Source organism: Chiloscyllium plagiosum, unplaced genomic scaffold (assembly GCF_037043375.1).
Source record: "Chiloscyllium plagiosum isolate Xiang-an unplaced genomic scaffold, Cpla_swu_hap1 HiC_scaffold_13, whole genome shotgun sequence".
NCBI lineage: Eukaryota > Metazoa > Chordata > Chondrichthyes > Orectolobiformes > Hemiscylliidae > Chiloscyllium > Chiloscyllium plagiosum.
In genome coordinates this window covers 31,499,913-31,515,876 of record NW_028270151.1, presented here as the reverse complement: position 1 = coordinate 31,515,876, position 15,964 = coordinate 31,499,913, and the positions used below count along the sequence as shown (strand labels likewise).

The window sequence follows — 15,964 nt, the reverse complement described above, 5'->3', positions numbered from 1 at the left end:
AGTCTCTTGTCACAAGCTGATATGGTAGTGGCCTTGAAGTAAATTGCCAGTCCATCTTAGCTGGGAACTATTGTGTGTAATGGTGATGTAAGAAGATCAAAGAAGGAAATAGAATAAAAGTATTGGAATGGGGAATAGTGAGATTATTAAAGAGAAGAATTGTATACATTTTGAAAGCAGTAGAGAGAGTAGAATAAAGAAGGGAAAACGTTTAGGAGAAGTTTAAAATATACCTTTGATGGAAGGCAAATCTTGTATTATGTTTAAAAACTGAAACACATGGTTACTAAACATAGTTATTTTTCTCATGCTGTGACTTGTTACGCATTTACAATCAATAGAAATGAACGGGTACACAGCAGAGTAGATACTTACTTTAATGGTGTATAACCAGGTTAGTTCTATGCAGTTATAAATAAGGTGTAATTCCTGTGACAAGAGTTCATACGATATTATTGTGGCTTGGGAACTTGATTCTGAAGTATAGGCCAATGATTCGTCTCGTTGTTTTCTGTTCTGTGACAGTGGCTTGTTTTGTAGGCGTTAGAATTTATTTTTAACAGGGAGGCCAATATAGCCTTTCCAAGAAATCATGTAACTCACATTAAATGACTGGCAAGCTACCTGGTGAGATAATTACCTGGGTATTAGCTAAATGGAAGTTTTATGACACACAGAAGAGACACATAGCCAGAGGTCACAGGCAGTTTGAAGAAAAGGTCCATTCTGCCAAAGGGCAGTGTTGGTTTGTGGATGTCTTCAAGCCATCAGAATTAGAAATAAGGTTTAAGCTACTTGTACAGCTTTAAAATTGGAGAAAAATTGGAGAAAAGTCAGTGGGTTAACCTATCTGTATGTCTAGGGGAGTGACAGTAGCAGAGAAAATCATTTTTTTTGAATATGCAGAATGTTGCCAAAATAAAATGTTTGTGACTTTGTCAGTTCAATAAGAAATATTAAGATCAGAATAGAATTGATATTTCACAGAGATTGTAAAGAATATTATTCTGATAAAAAGGGTGAATCTTTACTTTTGTTTCTAAGATTTTTTTAAGATGTCTTAAAAGCAGCTGTTTATTAATTACCTTTGCATAATGAACTTCTGTTTTTTTGTAAATATACATTGGCAGCCTCATCTGAACATGTTTCGTGACTGACCACAACAGGAACAAAATCGCAAAACTAAAACTTATGCTGTATCAAACCAGATTTTTGCTCTAACATCTGACTTGTCCATTATTACCATGACTTGGGTTTTTAACCCTGTAGAAACTTTAATTGTTCCTTTTACAATATAGGAAATGCAATTTTCAGGGTAATAACAGCAACTGATGAGACTGACCTTTAAAAAAAGAGTAAAGAACTCATTCTAATTATGTATAATAAACAATAATACAAATAAGTTCAGTAAATGCTGGAAATACAGTATCCATCAAAATTAGATGATGATATTTCAGGGATTGAATAAAGGGAAGATCCAAACAAAACTCATTCCTAGACTTATTCTCATCAGTGATGGTGACTATTCCTCTGTGTATTTTAATAATTATATTTTGTTTTAAAATTCCAGGAATTGCATTTTTCCTTTTTATGGTTTCTTCATTATTTGTAAGCACCTTATAATTCTACTCGTGTTTGCAATGCAACGTTTAATCATTCAGACTCCGGAATACTTGCTGCATTGAACATGAACATCGCCACACATATTCAAATATCTTTCAGTTCATAATTGCTATTACTTTATTCTTTACTGGAATCCAGGGTAGTAGTTGGCTCATTAGCTACAGTGGGAAAATGCTGTGGAAAGATGTTGGTATCAAATATCCAAACTAAGCATAGATAACATACCATTCAGGGAGTACTGTTAGGACTTTACATGACAAGATGTGAACAGTATTTGCATCACATAAAAAGGGAACCTCTTTAATTTCCAGTACATAGTGGTAAGCAGTGAAATCTGTTGGAAAACTGTGAAAATACCTAGTTAGAGTGAAGATCTCAATCAAATTTACATTCAATGTAATGAGACCTAGCCTACCTCTGTGATCTGCCTCGATATTGTCAAATTAAATGTATTTGATGCACATTTCTCCAAGCCTTTCCTCGAGCAAATATTTTTTAGTTTCTGTAATTGCAAATATGTCATGAATATTGACTGTGTAAACAAATTTTACAGTAGAAAATCATTTTACCTTATACCAAATAAGAAATGTTCATGTTATCGTCAAATGGATTTAATCCAGCTGGGTAATAAATGTATCTTTTCACTGAAATAAAATTATATATTCTGTTTATAGGTTCTTTTTAAGTCTCATTAACACACAATTGCTGTCTTGTTCCCTTGATCTAAACACCACTGAACTGTTTCCTCCCCCAAACAACACTGGCTCTGAGGAGATCAAAGTGTTTTTTTCTGCAATGGGATTCATTTTCAGGAATGTGTAGTTCATGAACTTGCATCACTGATCTTTCCTTTGTGCCTAGGTTCATGTTCACAGAGCTGGAACAGTGAGCAGTGGTATAAGACTGTTCAGCACAAAGTACTTTTTGGTCCTTCTACTGACCTTCACTTGTCTGTCCAATTTGTAAAAGTTCATTCACGGGATGTGATCATTGTTGGTAAGGGCAGCATGTATTTCCCATCCCTGATTTCAGTTGAGAAAGTGGCAGTGAATTGCCTTCTTGAACCATTGCTCCTGTGCTATTAGAAAAGGAGTTCCGTTTTTTCTCCCAGTGGCAGTGGAAGATCAATGATTCAAGTTCCAAGTTAAGCCGGTATGTGACCAAGAGAGAAACTTGCAGGTGGTGGTGTTCCATGTGCCTGCTGCCCTCGGTTATCCAGATGGATGAAGTTGTGAGAGAGCTGTTGAAGAAACCTTGGCAAGCTGCAGCAATGCATTTTAAAAATGGTACAAGCTTCAGTGGTGAAAGGAGTGAATATTTAAGATGCAAGATAGAGTATCAATGAAGCAGCTGTTTAGCCTGGGAAATGTTTAATTTCTTGAATGTTGTGGATGTCTTCAAGCCATCAGAATTAGAAATAAGGTTTAAGTTACTTGTACAGTTTTAAAATTGGGGAAAAATTGGAGAAAAGTCAGTGGGTTAACCTGTCTGTGTGTCTAGGGGAGTGACAGTAGCAGACAGTAGCAGCATGTGAAAGTGGACTCCAGGCAAGTATAAAATATTCCATCATGCTTCTGACAAGGGCTTTGTAATTGGTAGGAGGACATTGATGTTTTGGCAAACCAGAAGGTGATTTATTCTGCAGAATACCCAGTTTCTGATCTACTCTTGTAGATTTATGTGGCTGGACTAGTTATGTTCTGGTCAGTGATGCCCCCTCATCCTCCAGTCTGCAAACACCATATTGTTTGAAATAATAAAAACTAGAATCAAAACCAATTACTGCCCCATTAGTCTACTTTTAATCATCAGCAAAGTTACAGAAGGCCTTATTGATAGTGCTATCAAATGGAAATTATTCAGCAACAATCTTTTCATTGTGCTCAGTTTGGATTCTGCTTGGATCACTGATCACTTGTGCTCATTCCATTCTTGTTCCAAGTATGAACTAAAGGGCCAAATTCAGAGGTGAAGTGAGAGTGAACGCTCTTAACATTCAAGAAGCATTTAACAATCTACGGCATCAAGGAGCCCGAGCAAAACTAAAGTCAATAGTAATTGGGGGAAAATTCTCCACTGGCTAGAACCCATCATAGAGAAAGATAGCAAGATTTTTTTTCTTCATCATAAGATTACTAAAGGGATATTAACTGATGATTACACAGTGTTCAGTTCCACTCTCACTTATACATATACTAAAACAGTCCACATCTGTATAAAGAAAGGCACACAGTATTCAGGCTTGGGCTAAATGATGAATAACTTTCATTTCAAACTAGTGCCAGGCAATGACCATCACCAACAAAAGAAATTGTAACCTTTCTCCTTAACACTTAATTACAATATAATAATATTTTTGAATTCCCCACCAACAACATCATTGGGGGGCGAGCATTTAATGCTCATCCCTAGTTGCCCTTGAAAAGATGAAGGTGAATTGCCTTTTTTTTTATTAAAAAATGCAGTCCATTTGGTGTAGGTACATTCACAATACTGTTAGGGAGGAAGTATCAGAGTTTGACCCAGTGACACTTAAGGAACAGCAGAATGTTTCCAAGTCAGGACGCTGAATGGCTTCAGGGAAAAAGCTTGGTGAATTTCTGCAGTGCATTTTGTAAATGGTATGCGCATGCTGCTGTGTGTTGGTGGCGATGGGAGTGAATATTTCTAGGTGCAATACCAGTAAAATGGCCTGTTTTGTCCTGGATGCTCTCAGACTTCTTCAGCATTGTTGGAGCTGGGCTCATGCAGGTAAGTGGTGAGTATTCTTTCATGGCCCTATCTTGTGTCTTGTAGATAGTGGACAGGCTTTGGGAAATCAGAAGGTGAAGTACTCACCAGAGATTTCTTACCCTTTCATCTGCTGTCATAGCCACAATATTTCTATGGATAGTCCAGTTCAGTCTTTTGTCAATGGTAACCCAAAGATCTAGATTTGTATTCATTTCTGGAACTGGCATGCAGTTTTCCACATAGTTGGACAGATGTTAATGTTGAGGCTGTACTGAGGAGAAAGTGAGGTCTGCAGATGCTGGAGATCAAAGTTGAAACTTTATTGCTGGAACAGCACAGCAGGTCAGGCAGCATCCAGGGAACAGGAGATTCGACGTTTCGGGCACAGGCCCTTCTTCAGGAATCTTCGACGTTTCGGGCACAGGCCCTTCTTCAGGAATCAATTCCTGAAGAAGGGCCTGTGCCCGAAACGTCGAATCTCCTGTTCCCTGGATGCTGTCTGACCTGCTGTGCTGTTCCAGCAATAAAGTTTCAACTGAGGCTGTACTGAAACAGCTTGGATAAAGGCACAGCTAGTTCTCACACTTCCAATGCAACAGTTGAGTTGTTCTTAGGGTGCATAGCCTTTGCTGTATCCAGAGCCTTCAGTTACTTATTGATATAGTATTACTTTCACAATAGGGGCGGGCATAATCCCTTGGAAATACCATCGGCCATCTCTGACCCAGATTTTCTTCTTGACTGCCAGCTGTTTACTAGGTGCCAGCATCTATTATTTGTGGACTTCAGTAGCAGGTTCCTACTATATACTATTTAGTTCCCTGCTACAATATAGAAAATCTATAGAGAAAAGTTCAACCTTGACAGAGATGCCAGTATTTGTTCAATGGTTAGTTTTCTTGCATTAAAATTGTGCATACATGAAAGCTGAAAGTCAAGACAACTTAATATATTGGTTTCAGGGACAGACTAATAGGTACCCTCAGTAAGTATTACATATGTATGAAATTATCTGTGCTGTCTGCAATACAACTTGTTCAAGCTAAATTTGCAGGCTGTGATGGTGATGTTAATAGGAGGCAGTAAGGCTGCTATCTAATTATATGGTGCTGATGACATCTTAAAATATTGATTAAATCCTTTGGATGAAGAGGAGCTTGAAGCTTACTGCCAAGCAACTCTCTTCTTTATATATTTGTAGTGCTGAATATAAATGTTGCAAAATTGCATAAGTTAAATGATATAAATGTGGTACATTTGAAGCTGAATTGAATCATGTAATCATTACTAATAACAGAAATTGATGGAGAAACTCAACAGATCTGGCAGCATCTGTGGTGTGAAAACACAGTTAGTTCTTCAGAAGAAGAATTGCTGGACTCGAAACACTATCTGTTTTCTGTCCACAAATACTGCCAGACTTGCTGAGTTTCTTCAGCAACCTATTTTTGTTTTAGATTTCCAACACCACAGTTCTTTGCTTTATTTTATTATGTAATTACTATTAGTATTTGGCACTTTATTATGTAATTCAACACTTTAAATTATTTCAATATTGCTAATGGGATTTGGTTTGCTGCATTTACAGGGGTCTCACTAGCTCCTCCCTCATATCCCATTGTCAATAAGATGCTTAATTTTCCATCTTCTTGCTTTCATTCAGTCTGGGCTGTTGTTATTTTGCTTCTAGTTTAGATTTCAGCATTCTGTCTCAAAAATAGAGCTTCTTGGTATCCTGTTTAGGACATTTAATTGATTGGGTAATAAAATTCTTATTAAGATAAACATTCTCACATTAATTTAATCCATGGCATACATCAGAGGAATTTACCAGTAGGATGACTGAACACCACTATGTTTTCAGTTGAATATTTGCCTGGATTTTGCAATCAGTGATAAAGTGTTAGAGCTTAACACTGAGGCTAGAACTATCCACAAAAATCTAGCAATTCCTATGGCATGGATTTTACCTTCCCAACATTATGTCAAGAGATTGACACTATCCAGTACCAGTGGTGTTATCAAGCAGGCTTTGCAATCATTCATGTTACAGAAAACCAGGAAGTAAAAAACATTGAGTATATTTTACATTTGCAGAGAAAAATAAAGATTGGGACATGCACAAGGGATTAAGGTAGAAGGACAGGTGACAACCACCTGATGTAGGAGCAGCGCTCCGAAAGCTGGTGCTCCCAAATAAACTTGTAGGACTATAACCTGATGTGTGATTTTTAACTTTGTACAACCCAATCCAACACCGGCTCCTCGAAATCATATCATTAAAACTTTTTTGTAAAAGAAACAAAGTTGTGGAATGTATTATCATTGAGATACTCTGCAAATATAGTATTTGTTTATCAGATATTGTGTTAATTATAGTTTAGTATTTCATGAAGGGTGGCATGGTGGTTCAGTGTTAGCACTGCTGCCTCACAGTGCTAGGGATCTGGGTGACTGTCTGTGCAGAGTTTGCACATTCTCTCCCTGTTTGCGTAGGTTTCCTCTGGGTGATCGAGTATCCTCCTACAGTCTAAAAATGTGCGGGTTGGGAGGATTGGCCATTCTAAATTGCCTGTAGTGTCCAGGGATGTGCAGGCTAGGTTGATTAGCCATGTGAAATTCAGAGTTATAGGGTAGGGGTGTGAATCTGGTGGGATGTTTTTCAGAGGGTTGATCTGAACTCGATGGGCCAAATGGCCTGCTTCCACACTGTAGGGATTGCTTGAAAATCCCAATTACACCTTATTCAACAAGGGATAATATTTTGAAGGGTATTTAGAGTTACTTGTCAATTCAAATGTTGGATGTCAACAGTGGAGAAGGACAAAATCACAATTTCTGTATTTCCATGGTTAACTGTGCAAGAGCAGACGGTAGCAGTTGTCAATTTTACAGTGATGCTGGCAAGCACTAATAGTTTCCTGCCACTTGAGCTGCAAAACTTAGACCTTTGTGTTTTCTTACTGCATTACACTTAATGTTCTCCACATACCACAGCAATTTGCCACACCTAATCCACTTCTAGGGAGGAATTTTCTGAAGTGCACATGTTTTCTTTAAGTTATTGCCACCATAAGTCAGACCCAGATGTTTGTTTCATTTTCAGAAGGTAAAGTTCACCAAACTTCAAAATTTCTTACCAACAGACATAACAACGCTTTTGCTTTTTTGTCTTGCATATTAATGCTAATGTTCTTGCTTTTTAAAACTTCCACATATGATCATCCAGGTCAAAAACTAAACTGTGATGAACTATGAATTTTTTAAAAGAACATCCTTTACATATAACTACAGTTTTTAAATATGTTCACCATTATTTGTGTTTGTGAAATGAGAATGAAGTGTTCTCCATTTTGGGTATCTATTTATAGCAATAAACACATCTTAAGCAATTCCAACAAAATTAGGCGGAAACCAGCACTCTGCCCCAACTTAATCACATGCATTATTCTCTGACTGCAACTTTTTATAATGCCCAGAATGTTGTTCACTGTGACATTACTAAATGAGACTGCAAATTTGGCACTGAATTAAGTTGTGCAAGAGTCCACGATATGTGGGAATTGGTATGAGATAATGCAGTCAGAATCTTTCAGTTAGCTCAGCGATGGCTTATCCATTCAACCTGAGTGTGATTCTAATCTAAGTTCCAAATACTCTAACAAACATGGTGGCAGTGTTCATTCTTTGGTCGTGAGGTGCAGGCCACTAGTCCAAGGCTGCAGTTTTAGCAGCCAAGTGTTATTAATCATGCTGGCCAGCTTAGATTGGCCTGTAGAGGTAACTCTTCATTTGTGATCTCTGCAATTTACTTCACCCAAATATGTCTAACATTTAGGTAAATTTAGGTGTTGGCTACTTCATAGAACAAAAAGGTACAGCATGTGTAAGCTGTTGTTCAAACATTCTTTGGGGATGTGCTCCTCTGAGGCCCATTGAAATAATGTTTACACTTCAAAGGATCTCAGCTAACTTATACTGAGTGGGACCTTCCCAGTAGATGGGCCACCCAGTTAGCAGTTAGAGTTGCATTCGGATCCATCAGCTGAGAGATCACAATATTAATATATTTGTGAGATCCTCATCTGAATCATCCAGGTACCTAAAGAGCCTGAGAAAATTATTTTTTTAAATTACAATGTCTTGAGAATCAAGACAGTCAGTACATATGGATCTTAACCCCCCCACTTTGCTCAGTTTCCTCCAGGCGCAAAGAGTTAAACTTCCCTATCTTATATTGATCAGCAAACAAAGGTAGATGGGGCTCTTGTGACACAGTGATAATATCCCTACCTCTGGCCCACCGGGTCTGAGTTCAAATCCCACCTGCTCCAGAGATATGTCATAACACATCTGAGCAAGTTGATTAAAGTATCTACAGAGGTATGTATAAATTAAAATTCCAGCAAATAATGACCTCAAAACAGTTGACAAGTAACTTATTTAGGGAAAATAACTGTGTCTCTGAAAAGCTGTATCTGCATGGCGATCCCAACAACAGGTTGCCTGAATGTTTAGCAAAACGATGGGCTGAATTTTCTAATCTGGTTAAAATCTTGTCATATCTATGGCAGGGCATGCTTTTTATTTAACTCTCCCAGCTGATTGGCCATATTCACTTGTATGAGAGACTTCCAGTGGTATTTGAATTGCAACTGATTGATCTACTACAGAAGATGGGTTGGTGTTGGAGAAGACCAGGAAAACTTATCATTCTGGTTGCAGTTTAAAGAGAAGAACAAAACTTTTTTTATATTTTCCCTCCACAAAACAAATTGGAAACCACCCCTCCTCCACAGCCATAATAGCAATGTCAGATGTCCACATCACACTAGAAATCCCAATGTCCATGTGGCTAAGGCATACATAATGAGCAATTTGTTAGAAGGTGTTGTTCTGTCATTAAGGAGAAAGTGAGGTCTGCAGATGCTGGAGATCAGAGCTGAAAATGTGTTGCTGGAACAGCGCAGCAGGTCGGGCAGCATCCAGGAATCGACGTTTCGGGCATTCCTGAAGAAGGGCTTATGCCCGAAACGTCGATTCTCCTGTTCCCTGGATGCTGCCTGACCTGCTGCGCTGTTCCAGCAACACATTTTCAGCGTTGTTCTGTCATTAGGTCTGCACAAATACGGGTAGTTGTGTTTAGCATCCACAGTCATTTTCAGCAAAATTCTGGCAACATTGGAAATATCAAAACATAGAAAATAGGAGGAAAAGGCCATCCTGTCATTTATGCCTCCTCCACCATTCATTATGATCATGGTTGCATGTTCCTGCTTTTCTCTTACATCCTTTTATCCCTTTACCACAGAGTGTTCTATTCAACTCCTTCTTGATATCATACAATGTTTTGGCATTATCTGCTTCCACAGACTCACTACTCTCCTGGTGAAGAAATTTCTCTTCATCTCTGTCCTAAATGGTTTACCCTATATCCTTCGACTGTAATCTCTGGTTCTGGACTTCCCAACTATTTCGGACATTTTTTTCTGCACCTACCTCGTCTAGTCCTGTTAGAATTTAATAGGTTCTATTAAACCCCCCCTATTTCTTCTGAACTACTAGAAAGTACTGAGGAAGCAGCAGCAGTTTCCCTGCTCAACTCCCACCCTTCAGCCTAATATTGTATTTCTGTCTGAAATCAGTGGATTTACTGTGGAATATTAGCCGTAATACCTCCACTGTATTAATGTAAAGTTATGTGGTCATTATGTCAAATAGCAGCACATTAAATTGTATTCTTGTAAAGTTAAAAGACCATTTAGTTTTAAAGACCAGTCATCCATGGAATCAATTGAACTATCAATATTTTTAGCAATCAAAATTGATATATGCAATCTAAACAGTTCATTGGTGAACTAGGTCTATTTCGCTGAGCAATAGAATTAATTGCAAAGGAGAAATTGATGGCAGTGCGTTGATTCAGGGACACCTCTCATAATCATGATCCACCTTTTGAATAAGATACATTCTTCGCTCAGTGCTTTGCACTTGTGTCCAGTGATCTGTTACCTGAAATCTTCTACGGTAATAGCTTTGTTTTAAACTGCACTGTTCAGCCTGGTCATTGTTACAGCTGTGTTCTTTTAAGACATTAGATTATGTTCCTGTATAAATATTGAAAATATAATAAAACAAATTACCAAATTTCATACTGAATAGAAAACAGTTGCAATATTCGTGTAATATGACTGTTTATTTCGAGAAAAGGTCTGAGTGATAAATATGGATTGACATTTTTCAAACATTTGTTTGAAGTTCTTGTTGCATACTGTGTTTTCATTTATGATGTCATCATACGTCAAGTCTCAAGTTACCTAATGTGTTACAGGTTTATAAATTTCTTCTGAAGTATCCTAAACAGCCAGCTGTGAAGGTGGCAATCACATTATTAGATACATCTGCTTCTATAAAGTGAAATTGGTTCTGCATGCAGTGATCTGTGGATGTTATATGAACTTTGAACAAATGTTGCAGAAACCTGGACAGGTTTATTGTGCATATGCAAGGTCCTCACCTTGGCAAATTTTTTTCTCTGCTCGTATAAGTATGTAGGGCTCGAATTTCGGCTTTGGATACAATCGAGATTTTGAGTGTTGAAAAATACACTTGACATTGTGTTGGTTCACTTACAAATCAAATTCCCAATTTTAAAAAAATCATTTGCATAATCACAACTATAGAATATTTTATGAACCTGCATAATCAGTCAACCATACAGAATATACAATATTTTCCACTCTTCTTCCTGTTAAAAAAGGTTTCTTGTTATTCAAAGTTAAACTTGTTTATTAATTTTAAGTTTATTAATTAAACTGCAAATAGATTCATCACTGAATTTTTATGTATTTTTAAAGAATGTCCAGTCCTGCTCCTAATTTAAAATCACTAAAAACTCTACAATTACATGGAAAGAAAAATTATTCTGGATCATACGATGTTCAATCATGTTATCCTTTTTCTTCGTAAATTAAGTTTCTTGATAAAAAAAAACCTTTAAAAGTATGTCTACTCATGACTGTCCTCTTAAGGAAGTTAGTAAAGTTTGAAGAACTTTCACAAATCAATGTAATTGTCAAAATCATCCAGTGTCAACATGGTGCATGGCTAATTTTATGGCAAGAGTCTAATTCAGATGAATTGACCTTGAATCAGTGTAAAATATTTCGGAAATACATGTGTGAATGATTTTACATCAATGATTTGCCTTAGTTCTGTCAACTAGATCAGTTGATTATTTTCAAATGCGCTATAACAAGAAACTATATCATTTTTAGCCTTGTAATTACAGCGATCTTACCAAAAATTGCAAACGATTAGAATGAACAAGCGTAGCAAATATAATTGCAATTCATTTGTCTGAATATATTACTTTTGAACAATATATTATTAGTGAATTAATAAATTAATTTTATTTTGCAGATTTATGAGACTTTAACTTGGTGTGAAGGTCACAGGAGGTGTGCTCAGGTGAGTGCAACTGGAGACTTCCTTTTTATGTAGTGTAATGCAAATGCTGTGCTCTCCCCTCCTATTTATCGCAACTTAAATGAAAATGTTCAACATAGTGTCTGCATATTGAATGTATTGTTTGTGTACAAAATACTAACAAGTTTTGTTGGCAAAGATTGATTTGATGGGATTCATATGGATTACAGGAAGAATATAGTTAGCTGGATCATAGTGAGAAATGAGAAATTTAGTCAAATATGCAAAATTTAGATGATTTATATTGAATTGAACTGAATTGTATTGAATTAGCTTTATTGTCATGTACTCAAATGGGTATAGAGAAAAATTTTTACAAGTCACTACTTAGAACATCATCTTAGGTACAAAGGTGCCTAGGCACAGATTCTTCAGTACAAGTTCTTGTACGATAAAAGAATTAGAAAGTAAAGAAATAAAAACGTCCAATACTTCAGATTGTAGGAATAAATAAACTAGAAAGTAGAATAATGGTCCTTCCAAGCTTTGGCACCTAGCCTCCAATCTATTCCTGGCCGTAACTCCTTGATGTTCTTGAGGCCAGGAGCCCACTCTGGAATCACCTCGTGACCAGAAATGAGTATGTGAGTAACTGAATGCTTTCTTGCAAATTAAAGCCTGTAACCTAGTCCCACATTTCGCAATGTATATGATATATCTCTGAGATAAAACAGAAAGTGCCAGAGAAACTCAGCAGGTCTGCCAGTATCGGTTGAGAGAGAAACTAAGTTTATGTTTCAAGTCCAATATGACTCTGCTTCAAAATAAGAGTCATCTCTGACTCCAAGCATTAACTCTGTTTCTCTGTCCATAAATGTTGTCAGACTAGTTGCGTTTCTCCAACACTTCATGTTTTTATTTCAGATTTCCAGCATCCACAGTATTTTACTTTTATATGCATACACCTATGAATGATTTAAAGATTGTGACTTAAACAATGCTTCAAGCACTTTCTTTAAACTGTGAAACTAGATAATTGGCTCATAATTGCTCATCATTTCTCATAGTCAGAATACAGTGCGAAACATTATGTTCTTTTATTAATGTGGATTTTTCTGTTTGAAGGAATTTTTCAGATTTTTTGCCCTGCTAATTGATTCATTGCTGTTAACATTTCTCATGCATTGTATATTCGACATGTACCATGGCCTCTAAAAATGGCCATAATACTTTGATTTATTTTAATAGATATTGATTAGGTTTTTAGATAAAGTAGTTCATGAAGAGCCCATGCATTTAGTAGGCTGATGATTACACAATAATTGACACCGAGCTGCAGTACATAGATGATGCTTATGTATGTGCAATCTCAGAGGATGTACTCCAGACCATCGTCAGACGCATATGGTCTCATGCTGAACATCCGCAATACAAAGATCCTGCACCAACCTGGCCTGGCTTTGTGGAGCGAACCCCAATCATCAAGGTTAACACAGAGGCCTTAAAGAACATTGATCACTTCCAATACCTCAGCAGTGTCCTGTCCGCCGAAGCAGTTCTTGATTAAGAGATGAAGCACCACCTCTAGTGTGCTGGCACAGCCTTCAGCTGCCTGAGGAAAAGGGTGTTCAAGGAAACAACATTAGATCTAACACAAAGATCATGGTTCACGGAGATGTGATGGTTCCCATCCTCCTATATGGCTCTGAGACATGGACTGTCTACAGCAGACACCTCAAGACGCTGGAGCAATACAGTCAGTTCTTAGAGTCATAGAGATGTACAGCATGGAAACAGACCCTTCGGTCCAACCTGTCCATGCCGACCAGATATCCCAACCCAATCTAGTCCCACCTGCCAGCACCCGGCCCATATCCCTCCAAACCCTTTCTATTCATATACCCATCCAAATGCCTCTTAAATGTTGCAATTGTACCAGCCTCCACCACTTCCTTTGGAAGCTCATTCCATACACATACCACCCTCTGCGTGAAAAAGTTGCCCCTTAGGTCTCTTTTATATCTTTACCCTCTCACCCTAAACCTATGCCCTCTAGTTCTGGACACTGTGATGGTTGCATTCTAGTGCAACCCCATGTTATAGAAAATTTGGGCTTTAGAAACAGCATTTAACATGTTGGCGATGTAATCACATTACAGCCAACACATGCTTTAAATGTTTGCACTTTAGAAACAGCATCCCCAATTCATCAATTGCATTACAACGAATCTGCGTTGATGAAACATGTGTTATAGCTGAACAACCTGTATCACCAATGCCACCTGTGCAAGATCCCTCAAATTTGCTGGGAGGAAAGTTGTGCCAACACCAGCGTCTCAACTAGGCCAACATCCCCAGCATCTAGGCACTGACCACCCTTGATTGGCAATGATGGGCTGGGCATGTTGTCTTTACAGCTGGGAGATGGTCTACTCCCAGCTTTGAAACAGGCGAGCCCCAGGTGGATAGAGGAAATGTTTCAATGATGGCTTCAAGGCCTCACTGGCGAAGTGTGGCATTCCCACAAACACTTAGGAATCACTGGCCCAAAACTGTCCAAAGTGGAGGAGGAACATTTGGGAAGGTGTTGAGCATTTTGAGATTTGCCATCTGGAGAAAGCAGAAGCCAGGTGAAAATAGTGAAAAGAACACACTGAGACACCAATGCCCCACCCACCCCTTCCTGTGACCACCTCTGCCGCAAGTGTAATAGAGCCTGCGGAAGCCACATCGGTCTGCACAGCCACCCTGAGAGTGAAAGTGAGTCATCCTTATCTGTGAGAGACTGCCAGTGATGATGTGGATGATGATGATTGCAGTGTTCAAAACTATTCTTGATCCTTCAGATGTAGAAACAGCCTGTGTCCATAGAAGTAGGCCCTGGACAACATTCAGATTTGTGCAAATAACATTTGCACCACACGAGTGTCAAGCAATGACCAACTTGTCATGAGAGAATGTAACCCTCGCTTTTAAGGCACTCAACAGCACCACCATTGCTCAATCATCTACCATGAATATTCAGTAATTACTATTGACTGAATTTAACTGGGGAATCCATATAAGTACTTGGATACAACAACAGACTGAGAATTCTGCAATGAATAACCCACTTGTTGACTGTCCAAAGCCTGACTACCTTCTGCATGCTTTTGCAGTATTTCTTCAAATAAATAATAGTCTGCCTTTAAATTTATCCTACCAAACCTTTTACTTTCCTACATTAAACTCTATCTGCCAGGTTTTTCCCACATGCTCAACCTATTTATATTCCTTTGTAGGTTCCTTATGTCCTCATTACAATATGCCCTCCAACTATTTTTAAATCATCAGCAAATTTGGATACATCACACTGTGTTTTCTCCCCAAAGTCATTACTGTAGAGAGTAAACAAGTGAGGCCTAAGTGGTACTCCACATTTTCAACGTGAAAATGACCCATTAATCCTACTGTCTGTCTTCTGTGTGTTAATCAATTCTCAAGTCATTAGTGTATTACCCCAATACTTGAGCTCCTATCTTCTGCATAAAGTTTTATCAATGGCCTTCTGGAAATTCAAATTCACCACATCTACCAGTTCCCTTTTATTAACTCTGCTTGTTATATCCTTAAAGAACTTTAGAAAATTTATCAAACATGGCTTTCACAAGACCATGTTGACTCTTTTTGATTGAATTAAGCTTTTCTAAGTGTTCTGCTACTTCTTCCTGAATAATAGTCTCTAGCATTTTTGTAACATCAGATGTCAGGCTAACAAGCCTATTGTTAGTGGTTTTCATATCTATTGGAGTCCTCCTGAAGTCTGATGGCTTTGGGAATATTTTGATCAGTATCTCCACTATCTCTTTAGTCACTTCCTTCAAATTTCTTCGATGTGGGCCTTCAGTGACTTGTCTGCCTTCAATCCCATTAGTTTGTCAAGTATTTTGTTCATAGCGAAAGAGATTTTTATGAGATCTTTTCTCCCATTAGGATCTTACCAATCTGATACCTTTAGGATATCCTTCACCATGAAAACTAATGCAAAACATTGGTTTAGTTACCTGCCCTTGCCATACGTCCCATTATCAGTTTCCTAGTTGCATCGTCCAATGGTCCGGTCACTTCAACTCCTCTTTTCCTTTTAACATACCTGCAGAAACTCTTGCAGTGGATGGTTCATCTCACTCATTGAGTGACT

General features: G+C 37.9%; 1 protein-coding gene across 1 annotated transcript in view; it reads left to right on the top strand.

The window, feature by feature from the left end:
- The window catches only part of LOC122556060 (anosmin-1), a 154,128-nt gene that overhangs the window by 41,499 nt on the left and 96,665 nt on the right, over positions 1 to 15,964 (top strand). Inside the window, exon 2 of the mRNA XM_043702467.2 lies at positions 11,779 to 11,826. Within this exon, the coding sequence (XP_043558402.1) occupies positions 11,779 to 11,826 (48 nt within the window). The remainder of the gene's footprint in view (positions 1 to 11,778; positions 11,827 to 15,964) is intronic.